At 51.8% G+C, this 13396-nt stretch overlaps 1 protein-coding gene across 4 annotated transcripts in view; it reads left to right on the plus strand.

Moving 5' to 3' along the window:
* The window catches only part of NR5A2 (nuclear receptor subfamily 5 group A member 2), an 88188-nt gene that overhangs the window by 594 nt on the left and 74198 nt on the right, over positions 1-13396 (plus strand). The window contains exons 1-4 of one of the 4 annotated variants that reach the window (XM_068199617.1): positions 8905-8923; positions 9420-9557; positions 11931-12049; positions 13241-13382. In XM_068199617.1, coding sequence (XP_068055718.1) covers positions 9476-9557; positions 11931-12049; positions 13241-13382 — 343 coding nt within the window. In that variant the 5' untranslated portion in view covers positions 8905-8923; positions 9420-9475. Of the gene's footprint in view, positions 1-8904; positions 8924-9116; positions 9558-11930; positions 12050-13240; positions 13383-13396 lie in introns of those variants that run through there. The other 3 variants (XM_068199616.1, XM_068199619.1, XM_068199618.1) reach the window with 3 other exon arrangements.

Genomic DNA, 13396 nt, shown 5'->3' on the forward strand with positions numbered 1-13396 from the left:
AAGAAAACCACAGGAATGGTTTTGTCTTTTCAGTAGTACTGTAGTTTCTGTCAAATGCAGATTCTTTCTTACAGCTGAAAATTAAGGTATGTCATTCAGTGGGAGTGGGCTGGATAATAGAAGTCAGTTAAGATTTCAGAGCAGCAAAGAAGTGAATACTTTCAGTGGCATATGGAAACAGCATCCACTCCCTGTCAGAAAGCCTGCAGGCACAGGTTACTCTACCTTGCAGGCACAAGGGCCATTGCACAGCCAGATGGCCCAGGCTGTCCCAGGCTGTGGTGGCTGTGGCCGAGCCCCAGCGGGTGCATGTCCCCACCACCTCCCTGCCCTTCTCCACGTATTTCCTGTCTCAGGCCATTCTGTCTCTCACCACACACCTGGAGTGAGGCGTCTTTCCTTTGCCAGGGCGAACATCCCCTGTCCCACCAGGCTGTGCCCAGACTGAAACTGGGGCCAAGCAGGGCTGCAGAAGGCTTACCAGGGGAAAACTCTCCTTCATGGAGCAGAAGGTGCTTCACAAGCCAGCCTAAGTGCGCTGCAGGTTCCACAGCCCAGGGTTTTGCAAGGTTGTGCCTCAGCACAGCATTTCCTGGCAGGGATGAAAGAAGGGATCTTTGGCCACAAGCGGAATCAGAGCACGCTTTCCTCCTCCTGCCCCAAAGTGCGTCATCACATGGCAGGTGAGGAGTTCACCCTGATGCTGGGTGTGATGTGGGCACCTTGCCATCAAGGGAAGCTTTGGGACCGTGGGGATGGAGGGTGCAGCAACAGCTGCAGGAAATAGCCTCAAACATGACTGATCTTTATCTTCTGGGTAGAGCTGCTGCTTCTCCCAGAGAAGGGCTCCCACCTTGGACCCAACTGTGTTTCAGCCAGATGTCCCCTAAGAGTCTCTGTGCTTCCCTACAGGTGTGGGGTACTCCTCTGCACAGCTCTGCCCCCAGAAATACATGGAAAAGGTGGCAAGTCCAGCTTCCCCTACAGGCCTTTCTCTAACTGTTCCTCTTTCTGGTTGCCACAGAGGGTGGTGGTTCTCTCTCCTGAGGAATAGTAAAATAAGTATACATCTCACGCATCTGAAGAATGGTCACTCAGATAAGGTTTCTTAAGGTGAAAGGATAAAATCCTAGGAAAAGGGAAAATAAGAAACTCACCTGTCATATTTAGACCAATTAAATGCCATTTTCATGGTTTCCAGAAGTCTGGCAGGTCTCAGTTCCCAAAATCATGTGAATATGAGAAAACACATTGCTACAGGGAGTAGAAGAGACTCTTGTCACCATACCACTTATACATGTGCTGTGTCACAAATACACTAGGACACATTCACAAAGCATGGCCCAGAGATAAGCAGGCCTAAATCTTGTGAAACTTTCCAATATCCTGTGTAGTCTGAGACAGGGGAAGGATTCTGTCCTTCCATGACAGTGCTGAGTCAGAACCCATGGTAGCATCCCTGAAAAGCACCTAACTCAGCCTTGTCAACTGATCACCATGTACCTGTAAGGGTTAAATGGAACCTGCACCAACCTGAGGGCCTCTGCTTGGAGCTGGGGGAACCAAATAGAAAGTAGCCAGATTCTGTTCTTATTTGCACTGGAGAGTAATTCTTTAGGATAAAAAGCTGTCCTCCCAGGGTAGAAGTACAATCAGCAGCAGGGTCATATGATCGTAAGAGTAAATCCTATCCCTAGAGTTTTGCTTTTGTCCTGTTCCCTCCTGGCATTCTCCTTCACTTTTCCCTTTCTAACCAAGGCAGAGTGGGTGGGTTTGTGAAAGGCTGTTACAGCCTCTGCACCCTCATCCCACCAGCCCCTCAGGACAGGGACATTTGCAGCTTCCCACCACAGAGGAATAAGTTAAGTTGCCCTTATCGGGGAGCACTCTGTGCATTCCCCCATCTGGCTATAAGTTAGTTTTTGTTATAAACCACTGACATGTCACAGCTTCCTCCCAGCAAGGAGGGCATCTTCCAGCTCCCATGAATGCAAATCAGACTGCACTGATATAAACAGCAGTGGACCTCTCCCTTGGAGAGCAAACACAACCAGCCTGGAGCTGGAGTGTGAGTGGGCACTACCAGTTGTTGACACCTGCTTTTAGGTTTATAGTCATATGATCAAAGAGGCCACCAGAATTCACAAAATCTTAACAGTACATCCTATCTTGCAGACAACAAACACCATATGGAGTTATAAATGTTTTTTATGGAAGTGCCATGATTTTTTTCTTCTACCAGATTCTGAGGCAATACAAAGATACTTGACTAGTTTTATTTTTCCTCTAATCAGCCACTTGTCTTAGCGCCATCAGGGACACTATGCAATTTTTATAAGCATTACCTCTGATTATTTAACAGAAATAACTGTTTCATTTACTCTTAAAAAATGGTTATATAAGAGGAAAAATAATCTACTTGTAGTTTCCAACTGTGATATTTTTCAGCTTGTAGAATACTTACTGCCATCTTCATTTTAATGTATGTCCTCAGGCAATTAATAGTATTAAAATTAGGGCTCATGAGTTTGGCAAAGTTAGTTTTTATGTTTAGTAGTAAAAGGAATAGTAGCATTTTCATATGATTAACAAAGACAACATATACTATCTTTAAAAGTTTGGATCAGGATTTTGGCCAGCATTTATGCAGGCAAAACTTTCACAGAAGTGAACAGTTTGAGGACTGTAAGACACGCCGCAGGTTATTTTCTTATATCATTGGACTTTTGCTGTTACTCTTTTATCAATTTTCTTCCCACTTTTCCTGTTCTCATTTGCTTATACTGCAAATGAGCTATCTACAAAAGGGGCAGTATTTACATTTACATCTGATTTTTTCTGTTAGTCTGATTTTAAATACCACAATACATGAGGCAAAGATGATGCCTGTGGTCTTCTGAGGGATATCTCCACTAGTGACAAAACGCCCCAAGCCACTTGTCTGTGTGGGTAATTTAAAGGTCAGCTCTCAAACTTGTCTTATATATATAGGGTGAAAATGAAGAAGTGTCTGCAGGAGGATTTGTGTGCATCTGTCTTGTGAGGAAACCCATTAAAACTTCTCATGACAGATCATTATTAATGTCTAGAGTTTACTCACATATTACATGAGTACATATATATGTTACATAGATATGCAACCTTATGTATTAATATATACTAATACAGTCTTATGTGCAATGAGCAGACATGCAAATGTACACAATTCTTATCAGGATTTCTCAGTGTAAATTATGACTAGTTTATCTTCTCATAGTTATTATTTTACATTGTGTGTGGATAAATCTTGGGACAGATAGCTATGGATGAGCTTAAACTTTTTTCATTATAAAGATTGGCTATAAAAATTATTTTAAAATAAAGTTTTCCAAGCTTTGAAACATGGAAGGAAGGCGACGGAAGAAGCAGACCTAAACCATCTCTTTTTTCCACCAACAGATCAAGGTCAATTGCCTCGGCAAAAGAAATTTCATTTTTAAGCCTGTCTGTGCAGGATAGAAATCAATTATCTCTTATGATACAGAGACCGGCGCTCAGCCCTGACAGGAGACTTGCGGTATATACAAATATATTTGGAGTTCTATTCCTAGACTAAGCTCTGGCTTTTTAACTAGAGGTTCCACACTCGTCTCCAAAAGGGCAGCACAGACAGTAACAAAATAGCCTCATCAGAATAGTAATTATCAGTGCTGGGAAGCGGCGATGGGACGGCGGCGGAGGGGGGCGTCGGGATGGTCCGGGCAGTCCCTCGGCCGCCGCGGGGCAGCGGCTCCGCTCCCGGGCGCGGAAAGGAGCCCCGCTGCTGGATCCGCCTCCCTGCCTCCGGTTGCGGGGGAAGCCGCCGCCCCCGCGGCAGACAGCAGCGATCAGAGCGAGCGCGTTTCCCCGTCGTGCCATTAGCGGCAACAGGTCCGGGCAGTGCGGAACTAGAAGGCGTTTTCCATACAGAATTCATGTAATTTCGGAGCGAGAAGGGGAGGGGGGAATTTATAATAGAGTCCCTGCTTGCAAAACTGGATCTTTAGGTGTTGAGTGAAACAGACCTGATGATGGGATCGATCCAGGGAAGCCGTGCCGCCAGCCCTGGGCACGGCTCGCCCCGTCCCCAAGGGCGCCCAGGCATGCCATAGCCCTTCCACGCCTTCCAGTCAGTTCGGCGGAACGTCGGTCGGAATGCCTTGCAGCAACAAGTGCCTGGCCGTCCCTGCCCACACCCGTGCGGGCGACCCCACGGGAGGGAGCGCGACCCGAGCGGGCGATGCTCACGGGGGCACGGCGGGGCCCCGCGCCCCGACCCGAGCGGGACGGAGCAGACGTCGGCGGGACGCGGTGAAGTGTTACGACACCTCACTGATGACTCACTTACCAATAAAAGAAAGGCAATCAGAGCGATGCTTTACCACCCACTTGGCCCTGCTCACTCCAAACTCTCCTGTCATTCTGCATCACGGTGCTGCCAGGTGCTCATAAGAGAGCAGTGCATTCCGGCGGGCAGCAGGAGCCTTGGCCGAGCTTGAAAAAGAGCTTTTCAGTCAAAAATTGACCGTTTGGAAATGGCTCTCTATGCCGGACCAGAGAGGAACGACATCTCCGTGAAGCAAAAATGAATTAGTTGCATAAAAAAAAGGCAACGGGCACAGACGTGATCCTCTGTGGCGTGCGTTTTACTACATAAGTATTTCAGTCTGAGGCATCCACTCTGTTTTGCTGAGAGTGGATCAAAAACAAGCAAACAATCAAACAAAAAGAGAAAATTAAAAAAAGGAAGAAGAAAAAGAAAAACTGGGAGGAAGTGGGAAATATATTTTTGTGTTTGGAGTGGGTTGATTTTGTAAGTTAGAGATTTTTGTTCTGGGTTTTTTGTTGTTTTTTTCTAGTAGGGACAGTTTCCCAAAGTCTGAGTTGGAGACACTAGCAATCTCCATTTAATGAATCCCTAGGAACTGAATGCAATATCGCCTCGGCAAAATGATAAAACGAGACCGTTGGCTACGGGGTTTAGAAGGTTTCGAGGTAGTATGCTCTTTGTACTGTAGGGATGATCTGCTTATGACAAGGAGAGAGGAGAGGAGAGGAGAGGAGAGGAGAGGAGAGGAGAGGAGAGGAGAGGAGAGGAGAGGAGAGGAGAGGAGAGGAGAGGAGAGGAGAGGAGAGGAGAGGAGAGGAGAGGAGAGGAGAGGAGAGGAGAGGAGAGGAGAGGAGAGGAGAGGAGAGGAGAGGAGAGGAGAGGAGAGGAGAGGAGAGGAGAGGAGAGGAGAGGGGAACTATATTGGCCATGCTTTTCCTGGTGTAAACAGTCTCGTAAAGTTGGGCGTGACAGGTGTGTGAGGTCAAGCAGCAAAATCGCGTTCTGAACCTTCCCAGCTGCACAGGGATTCCGTGCCGGCCGCACTGCTGCACGCTGCCTTCGCCGGGGCGCTTCTCGAGGCAGCGCCACTGCGTGCCCGTGGCAGTGACAGCCTGTGCCCGAGGCTTCATCCCTATGCCGAGGACAGGATGCATGATGCTGACTCCCTCCCCGAGCCTGGCTGAAGTCACAGTTTTCACTGCGTGATGTCTCAGAGCGGCTCTGCGCTGGCGGCAAACGGGAATGTTCAGCGGGAGAGACAGGGAGACAGGATGAGGATTTCCCTCCTTAAATATTTCCCTTTAAGTCTTTTTGATCGGTTTTGGATTTAGACTTCCCAGCGGAAGAGTTTCAGTCCTCCGCTTATTTATTTATTTCATTTGTTTCTGGGAAGTTTTTCGTGAACATCTACCTCCCGGTCTCCCCCTCTCATCCCACCCCACAAACGTTCTCTTTCGCTACTTTGCTGGGAAGGTAAATTAAACCTTCTCCGGGACACCTCCCGACACAAAGCTCGAAGAGAGCATGCTATTTGTTTCTCATCGAGCAGACCACTACAAGTTGGAAATGTCTTTGCTTAGGGAAAAAGGCTTTGAAATTTGCTCAGGTTCTATGGCCTCTCGGAAGCTGTAAGCAATCGGAGCTTGCCTTGAAATATCATCACACAGAAGCCTCTACCTTGGAAACAAAGAGGTGAAAAAGCTTCATATTATTTAACATTAGAGAGTGGGTTTTTTTTAATGCAAATGTACATACATTTAAATAGGGAAGTATGAAGTATTCCAGGTCTTGCTCCTTGTACTAATCAAGGCTGCTGGAAGCTCCCCGAGCCATCATCTTTTATAATTATAATTACACGCGTCAATCAAGACCTTCAGGCAAAGTCAGAACAAGGCAGGCAAACTCAGGAGAGAAATCGCATTAAGGCAAAAAAAAAAAAAAAAAAAAAAAAAAAAAAAAAGTTTGGAGAACTTGGTAAGGAATGAAGATTAGAAGAAAGGGTAATTAAGGTTGCTCAAGGCAATCATGAGAGCTAGAACTCCATGTTAAATTAAATGTAGCCACAAGGGACCAGGTATCATTTATAATATGTATTGCTCTAAACTGTTACTTCGGAGAAATGTGGATGTGTAATAACCATTCCAAAGTATTTTCATCCATAGCGATAGCTCGCAGAGTTACTTTGCTATGTACAGCTGGAACTCGCTCCAAACAATTCCCTGGCAGAATGACATTAAGCCCCCAAATAGGAGGGAAGAGCCCGGGACCGATGCTAGGGCCGTGCCCGCGGGGGAGTGCTGTCCGAGGAGAGCCGGCCCTGCGCGGGCCACCCGCCCGCTGGGGCACTTAGCCGCGTTGCCCGCGAGGGCCGCAGCCCGCCTGACCCCGGCAGCACTCGGGCTGGTTTCGCCTGCCCTGTCCGGATGCGGCGTTTCCTTTCCCGGCTCTTCCCCAAAACGCCGCTGCCTTCCCGGAGCAGCAGTAACGAGAGTGGCAACACGGAGCGCCCCGTCGGGGAATCGCCAAGCGGCGTGACCCACCCGGCAGCGAGCGAGAGGGAAGGGACCGGTTGTCCCCCATGGAGCCCAGCGGGCTGCAGGACCCAGGACGGCAGCTGTCCTGATGGTCTGTTGTAAATGCTCTTGGAGCTGTGCCCTGAGGACTATTCTGCGGGAAAGGGCTGCGAGGAGGCGCCGCTCCTGTGCGACCCGCCCCTGGAGCGCTCTGGCCGCCCGTCGGGCCCGGGCGGCCGGCCCGGCCGCAGGCTCGGAAGGCCGGAGGGCCGCGGTCCCGCCGCGAAGCGGAGGCCCCCGACCCGCAGCCCTCTGAGCGGGCGTCCGAGAGAGGGAGCGGAATCGGCGCTGTGCTGCTGTCACCGCCACTGTTGAGCCGCACGGGATCAGCGCAAGGCGATGCTACACGGCGGCGCCTGACAGAGGGATTGTTTGTAGCTAATGCACCTGGGAATAACTTCCCAAGGGCAAAGACAGGGTCTCAACCCGAGCTACTTCTGCCGAGAGACGGGGTCATTGTCTCCAGATGGTTTTCAGCCAATTCGTCTTAGCCATCGAACTGCTCGGTCCCGCATCTCGCCATATTGCTGTCCTAAAACTTAGTCGCAGACGACCTGTTTAATTGTGAAATTATAACTTGAGAAATAACGTGTTGCTTTCGTTCTCCCGCTCGCGCTCCCGCCCGAAGGCGAATGGCTAAAGGTGAGAATGGAAAGAGACCGGGAGGTCCGGGCCTCTCTGATCCATCCCTCAAATATCAAACGCTGCACAGAGAAGGGAAAAAAAGACTCCTACTCCGGTGGTGCCGGTGATGGGTTGACTAGGAATCTGAGCTGAGGTAGCAAAGGTGTCCCAGTTACTGGATGCAAAAAGTTAAGAGCATAGCCGACTCCGCTCTCTGCATGTGGAGCGCTTGTCCCAGCGCGGGTTCACCCTGCGATCATCAGCACTACTGAGTAAGTTACAACAACCGCCAGTTTTCACTATCGCTCTCGCAGCCGATGGGAAATCTCATACTCCATACTTCCGCGCCTCACTTTCCATCGGAAGCAGTTTTCACCGCCAAACATTTTCAGCTCCTCCAACAGTTTATACAGATTAAAGAGTCAGAGAAGAACGGGCAACCGAGAGCTCGGACGAGGGGCTCGGGTGCTTTCCAAGGTGCAAATATCTCTCATCCCACACCACCAAATCTATTGCGGCGCAGTAGGAACGGCGCGGAACCCGCCGGCCCCCCCCGGAGAGAGGGGCGGAAAGGCCAACGAGGGCACGCAGACCTCCGGCCCGGCTCGCCGGGCAGTCGGCACCCAGTTTCTCCCGGAGCCCCCGCAACTCCGTGCCGCGGGACCACTCCGCTCTAGCCGCTGAGGCACACACTTGCGAGAAACGAGTTCTTTAGGACAACTTGGAAAATAGTGCCGCTTGCTGCACTGTGAGCTGGGGAAGGGGGGCTCTAGCGATGGGGTCTGCCTGGGCTTTGGCTTCCGTGCAAAGGATGCGACTGGCACTGACCGATTTCGCAAGACGCTTAGGGAAGGGAGACCCAAAAAGCCTGAATAGGTACAGCGAGCTCCTACGCGGTTCCCGCTTGCTTGTTTCAGACTCCAGGGCTGCGCGGCGGCAACGTGTCCGCAAGGGCAGCGCTTTCCGCTGTCCACCCCCGCCCGCCCAAAGGGAAGACGAGGGCCGGGGTCTCCGCAGCTGGCGCTGGCCGGGCGGAGGCATTGCCCCACCGGCCCCAAGAGAAAGAGGCACGGCCGCTGAAGGCGGTGCAGGCGTAGCTCGGCTCGGCGAGGCTGGTGGCCCGTCGGGCTCCTCTGGGGCTGGGAGGGGAGGCAACAGCCCAGACCCTCACACCGCAGCCCCGTTTAAGAACCGGGTAGGGGTGACTGCACTGAGCCACTGTGTGTGCTCTGTGCGTGTGTGCGCGCTGGGGGTGTTGCTCATCCCGCCTCTGCCTTATTGGCTGCAGCGGCGGTGTCGGGGCCCCCCTCCGCCGGAGACCACGCTCCCTGCAGCCCCCGGGCTCCCGGAGCGCCTCCCCGCGGGCCCGGGGCTAGAGGTCCCGACTCGGCACCACCGCACTTGTACCGGGGGGAACAGGGGGAGGAGGAGGAGTAGGGGGAGGAGGAGGGAGGAAGGGAGGAGGGGGACGGGGGTGGGAACCCTGTCCAGCAGCACCAGCGGCGGCAGAGTGCTCCTGTGCACTGTGCCGCTCCGCATGGATCGGTGCTCCGGGCTGCCGCCGTGCTGAGCCCCGGGCGGAGCTGCTGCGGGCTCCCGGGGTTCCTCCTTCCTCCCCAGCACCCCCGGTCTTCTTCCTCCTCCTCCTTCTCTCTCCTCCGCCCCCCGCCGCCTGCAGCTCGACTACCACTCCGCGGCTCCCTTAGCCGCAGGCACCCGGCGGCTCCTCCCGGCGGCCGGGGTTGCTCGGTGCTCCCGCTGCAACTGGGCAAGGGCTGGCGTGGAGCAGAGGGAGGGAATAACAGGAAGAGGGGGAAGAGGCAGCAGCCGCCGAGCGCCCCTTGCTCCAGCTAAATCTGTGCTGCCGTGTCCAGGTGCTGGTGTCGCGGACGGACACGGAGCCCCCAGCCCGGCCCGCAGCCGCCTTGTCATGCTACCCAAAGTGGAAACGGAGGCCCTGGGACTCGCCCGGTCGAATGGGGAACAGGGGCAGATGCCGGAAAACATGCAAGGTAAGGGGGGAGACGCAGGGCGCTCCCCCTCCGCGTACGTTCGGGTTTCCCTCGGCAAAGCGCCCCTTCGTCCTGCCAAAAAAGTTTGCGGCAGTTGCTTGCGAGCTGCCCCGTCACCGCCCGCTCCGCGCCCCGCCGAGCCCCTGCCTTCGCGGGCCAGCTTTCAGGGTGGCTCGAGCGGGTACCGGGGGCCGGGGCGCCAGGGCCGAGGCGACGACAAGGCCCTGCTCAGAAGGTGCAAACGGGGCCGAGCAGCCGCCAAGCATCCGGCCGGCGCGAGCCTACCCTGGGGTGCAGCCGTCCCGTCGGACGCTGCCCAGCCCCGCTGCAGATCCAGGGGATCTCGGTCTAATCCCCCATTCCGCGCAAAACTGCCTCGAAGTTTATGGCAGGTGGAGGTACACGTGGAATTTCTGGCGAGCACCCCGTGTGTCACACACCGTCCCGAAACGGGACCCGAGGGCTCTGTCCCGCGGGTGCGGCGCCCGCAGGTACCGTGCAGGTGGCAGCGGCGGTGTCGCGAAACTTTGCAGGAGAGAGCTCCGTGGCGGATTTGCGGGGTACCCAGGAAGGCAGAGGGATGCCCCAGCTGGGTTGGCGCTGGATATGTCTATGCCGGGTAGCGGGTCCGGGCTGTTCCCGGTGCCGTACTCGGGGGCGGAGAGAGGCGGCGCAGACCCCGCCGAGGGTCGGCTCCCTGCCTTGGAGCCGGCAGCCCGGTATGGCCGTCCCGTCCCGCGCGACTCTGCCGGAGCAGAAACTCCCGTCCCGGCTGCTCTTTAGAAACTGTCCCCTCTCCTCTTGGGAGCCTTCTGGGAAGTAGGAGCAGGGTGGGCCGGGGGCTTCTGAGGTGCTGGGGGCGACCCGACCGCCTCTTTTCTCTCCAGTGGAGGAGGCTCCGTGCAAGGGCGCGGCGCTCGGAAAACCCCTGCTTTCCCACTTTTTCCTACGGGGAGGGCAACTTCGTCCCAGCGCCAGACCCTGGAGCCGCGACCGCGGGAGCAGAGGGAGGGCCGGGCCCTCCTCCTTCTCTGCCTGCGGCCGCCCCGTGTCCGCCCCACGCCGCTGACAGGCGGCGATCCCCGGCCGTGCCGAGGTGGCTCAGGAAACGTTTTGCCGGCAGTGTGACGGCGGGATAATGCTCCCGCACTTCCCGGGAGCTCCCTCGAGCGCCGGGATGCAGCCCCCTGCCTTGGCAAGCCGGGCGCCCGGGCCGGGGGCTTCGGGCGGAGTCTGACCGCCACGCTGCCCCCGAACTGTGGCAGCCGCAGAGTTAAAGACAAAGAGGCGAATATCCTAGGCAGTCCAGCGGCGATGCCCAGCGCCTCTCGCCGTGTTCAGGAGTCCTTCGCTGCCACGGTGCTTGCTGAACAGGTCGGAGGTTTAGCGGCAGGGAAGGGGAAGGAAACCGGCCCTGCACTGAGCAGCAGGGTTTCTTCATAGGAGTGACCGGAGCGGCTGACTGGGCTCCTTGTGAGGGTAGCCCGGCTCGAGTGGGCACGCTCCGGGCATTCATTCCGCATGTTTTAGCCCCTAGTTCCCTCCTAACCGCCGACTTCTCCCCTCTTTTTCCCCGAGCGGCAGAAACTTCAGGCGGCGCCGGCGTGCAGGTTTCACGCCAGCCCCCGGTAGTGGGGGACGCCGGGTCCGCCGGCCGAGCAGATCCTGAGCGCATCCCCCGAGCACGGCGGTCCCGGCTCGTGTCTCTCTGCCGACACGTGAACAGCTAAAAAGCCTCTCCCCAGTGGCCGCGGACCTGCGGGCTGCGACAGCCAGGGGTGCCGGCATGGAGCGCTTGTCCTGGCCCGCAGGGATGGCGGCCATCCCGAGACGACGGGCTTGGGAGGCGCGGAGGACGTCGTTTTAACCCGGTTTTGCGAGTAGCTAACTTGGATTTCACACGGTGCAAAAGTGCTAGGTCTGTGAGGTACAGCTTTAGTCTAGCTAAAAATTTGCGGGCTGATGTTGAAAGAAAACTTTAACGGAAAATAATTACTGTCAATATACACGAGACAATATTTTCGTTCTGCTTTTCTAAAGCTTGCCCCTGGTCTTTTTCAGATTTAAATGAATTCTTTTAGTTTGTGATTCCACTAAATAAGGACTAGGCTAAAGGCACTCTATAAATATAAATATTTAGAACATAAAATTTATAAGATGATGCATTTTATTACACTAAGTACCACGCAGATTTGCTGATGATGGGAAGTTGCCTGTCTCCATGCAATTTGGTTTTTTAAATAAAACTTTTTCTTCCCTGTTTTCAGTGGTGTGCTTGTTTAAGTAAGCTTTCTCTCTAGATGAGAAAGTTGCAGAATATTTGAGTTAGTAATGTAAATTCTAATTGAATATACTATTTCTCCTTTCCCCCAGTGTCTCAGTTTAAAATGGTGAATTACTCTTATGATGAAGACCTTGAAGAGCTGTGTCCAGTCTGTGGAGACAAAGTGTCTGGGTACCATTATGGACTTCTCACCTGTGAAAGCTGCAAGGTTCTGTACTAATCAGTCCATAAAAACACAAGTACAGCAAAAATGTTTCAAATACAAGCAGACAAAAAAGGATAATAAATAAACCAGATGTATAATATTTTGAGTTATTATTGATATGTTTCTTAATATATTCACGTACAATAATTAACCACTAAAAAGGTGTAGGATGTAGAAGTCTCTTTGAGAGAGACATCTGCACAAATGCAAACAACTTGGACTGGTTTGCATTGTAGTTTTGTCACTGTTTTTTAGTATTTTGCTGTCATGATGTAGCTCTAGAACAACTGTCATTGCTAACTGTGCTAAATACTGGTTTTAATTGATTTATATTTCTTTTTCTGGAGGATAAAGTAGGAAGATTATCCTTAATGCAGACCAGCTTTGCAAAATCTAATGCAACTTTCTTAAGATTTTTATTTTCATTCTTCAATATTGCAATGTAGATCTCTGCAATTATAATGACCATGCACTTTTTTCATGCAAACTGTAACTGTCACTTTGACACACAAAGTCAAGTAACCAATTAACATATAGAAAGATGAATGTTGGTCTATTGTGCTATAAGGTTTAAATAATTGTGAATTTTTAATGTAAAAATTTTTTAAGGGTTTTTACAGTTATTTAAGCAGTGCACTGCAAATGAAGCTCCTTTGCCAGAACAATGAAATTTAAAACACTTAGTTGCATGGAAAAATTAACTAAGCCCACTATATTTTCACTAAAAAAATAATCAATGAGAAGTGAACGACAAGCACTTACTATGCCTCCAGCATACCCCACTGGGATGTAATATAGCCAGAGGTACTCTGTACTACTCTTATCTTTGCAAGTACTTATTTCATGTAAAACTGCTTGAAAAGGAAGACTTTAATAATTCTGCCATGATTTAAGAATTCAAAATGAAGTGGTCAGTGTCACTGTTTCTGCCACTGGTGTTAGAAGCACAGAAGGATAAAGCCTCCTTAAAGTCTCACCAAGCTTTAAGTCTACAAAACATAGCACTAACACAAGAAAACCTCCTCTGGAATCTGGTGGCTATCTCCTGGGTTCAGCTGGCTAATTTAAAATAAACTATGTAACTTTGTAAGTGCTTGGATGGCATCTGAAAATTATCTTAGAATGACTTCCATAAAATGCTGAATGAAACGCATGTTCAAGCAAAACAGGCTAATTTTTGTGTCTATCATGCAGGGATTCTTTAAGCGAACAGTCCAGAATAACAAAAGGTACACATGTATAGAAAATCAGAATTGCCAGATTGACAAAACACAGCGAAAACGATGTCCTTACTGTCGATTTCAAAAATGTCTAAGTGTTGGAATGAAATTGGAAGGTAAGAGCTATAGT

The sequence above is a fragment of the Anomalospiza imberbis genome, chromosome 9 (assembly GCF_031753505.1).
Source record: "Anomalospiza imberbis isolate Cuckoo-Finch-1a 21T00152 chromosome 9, ASM3175350v1, whole genome shotgun sequence".
In the NCBI taxonomy this organism is placed as follows: domain Eukaryota; kingdom Metazoa; phylum Chordata; class Aves; order Passeriformes; family Viduidae; genus Anomalospiza; species Anomalospiza imberbis.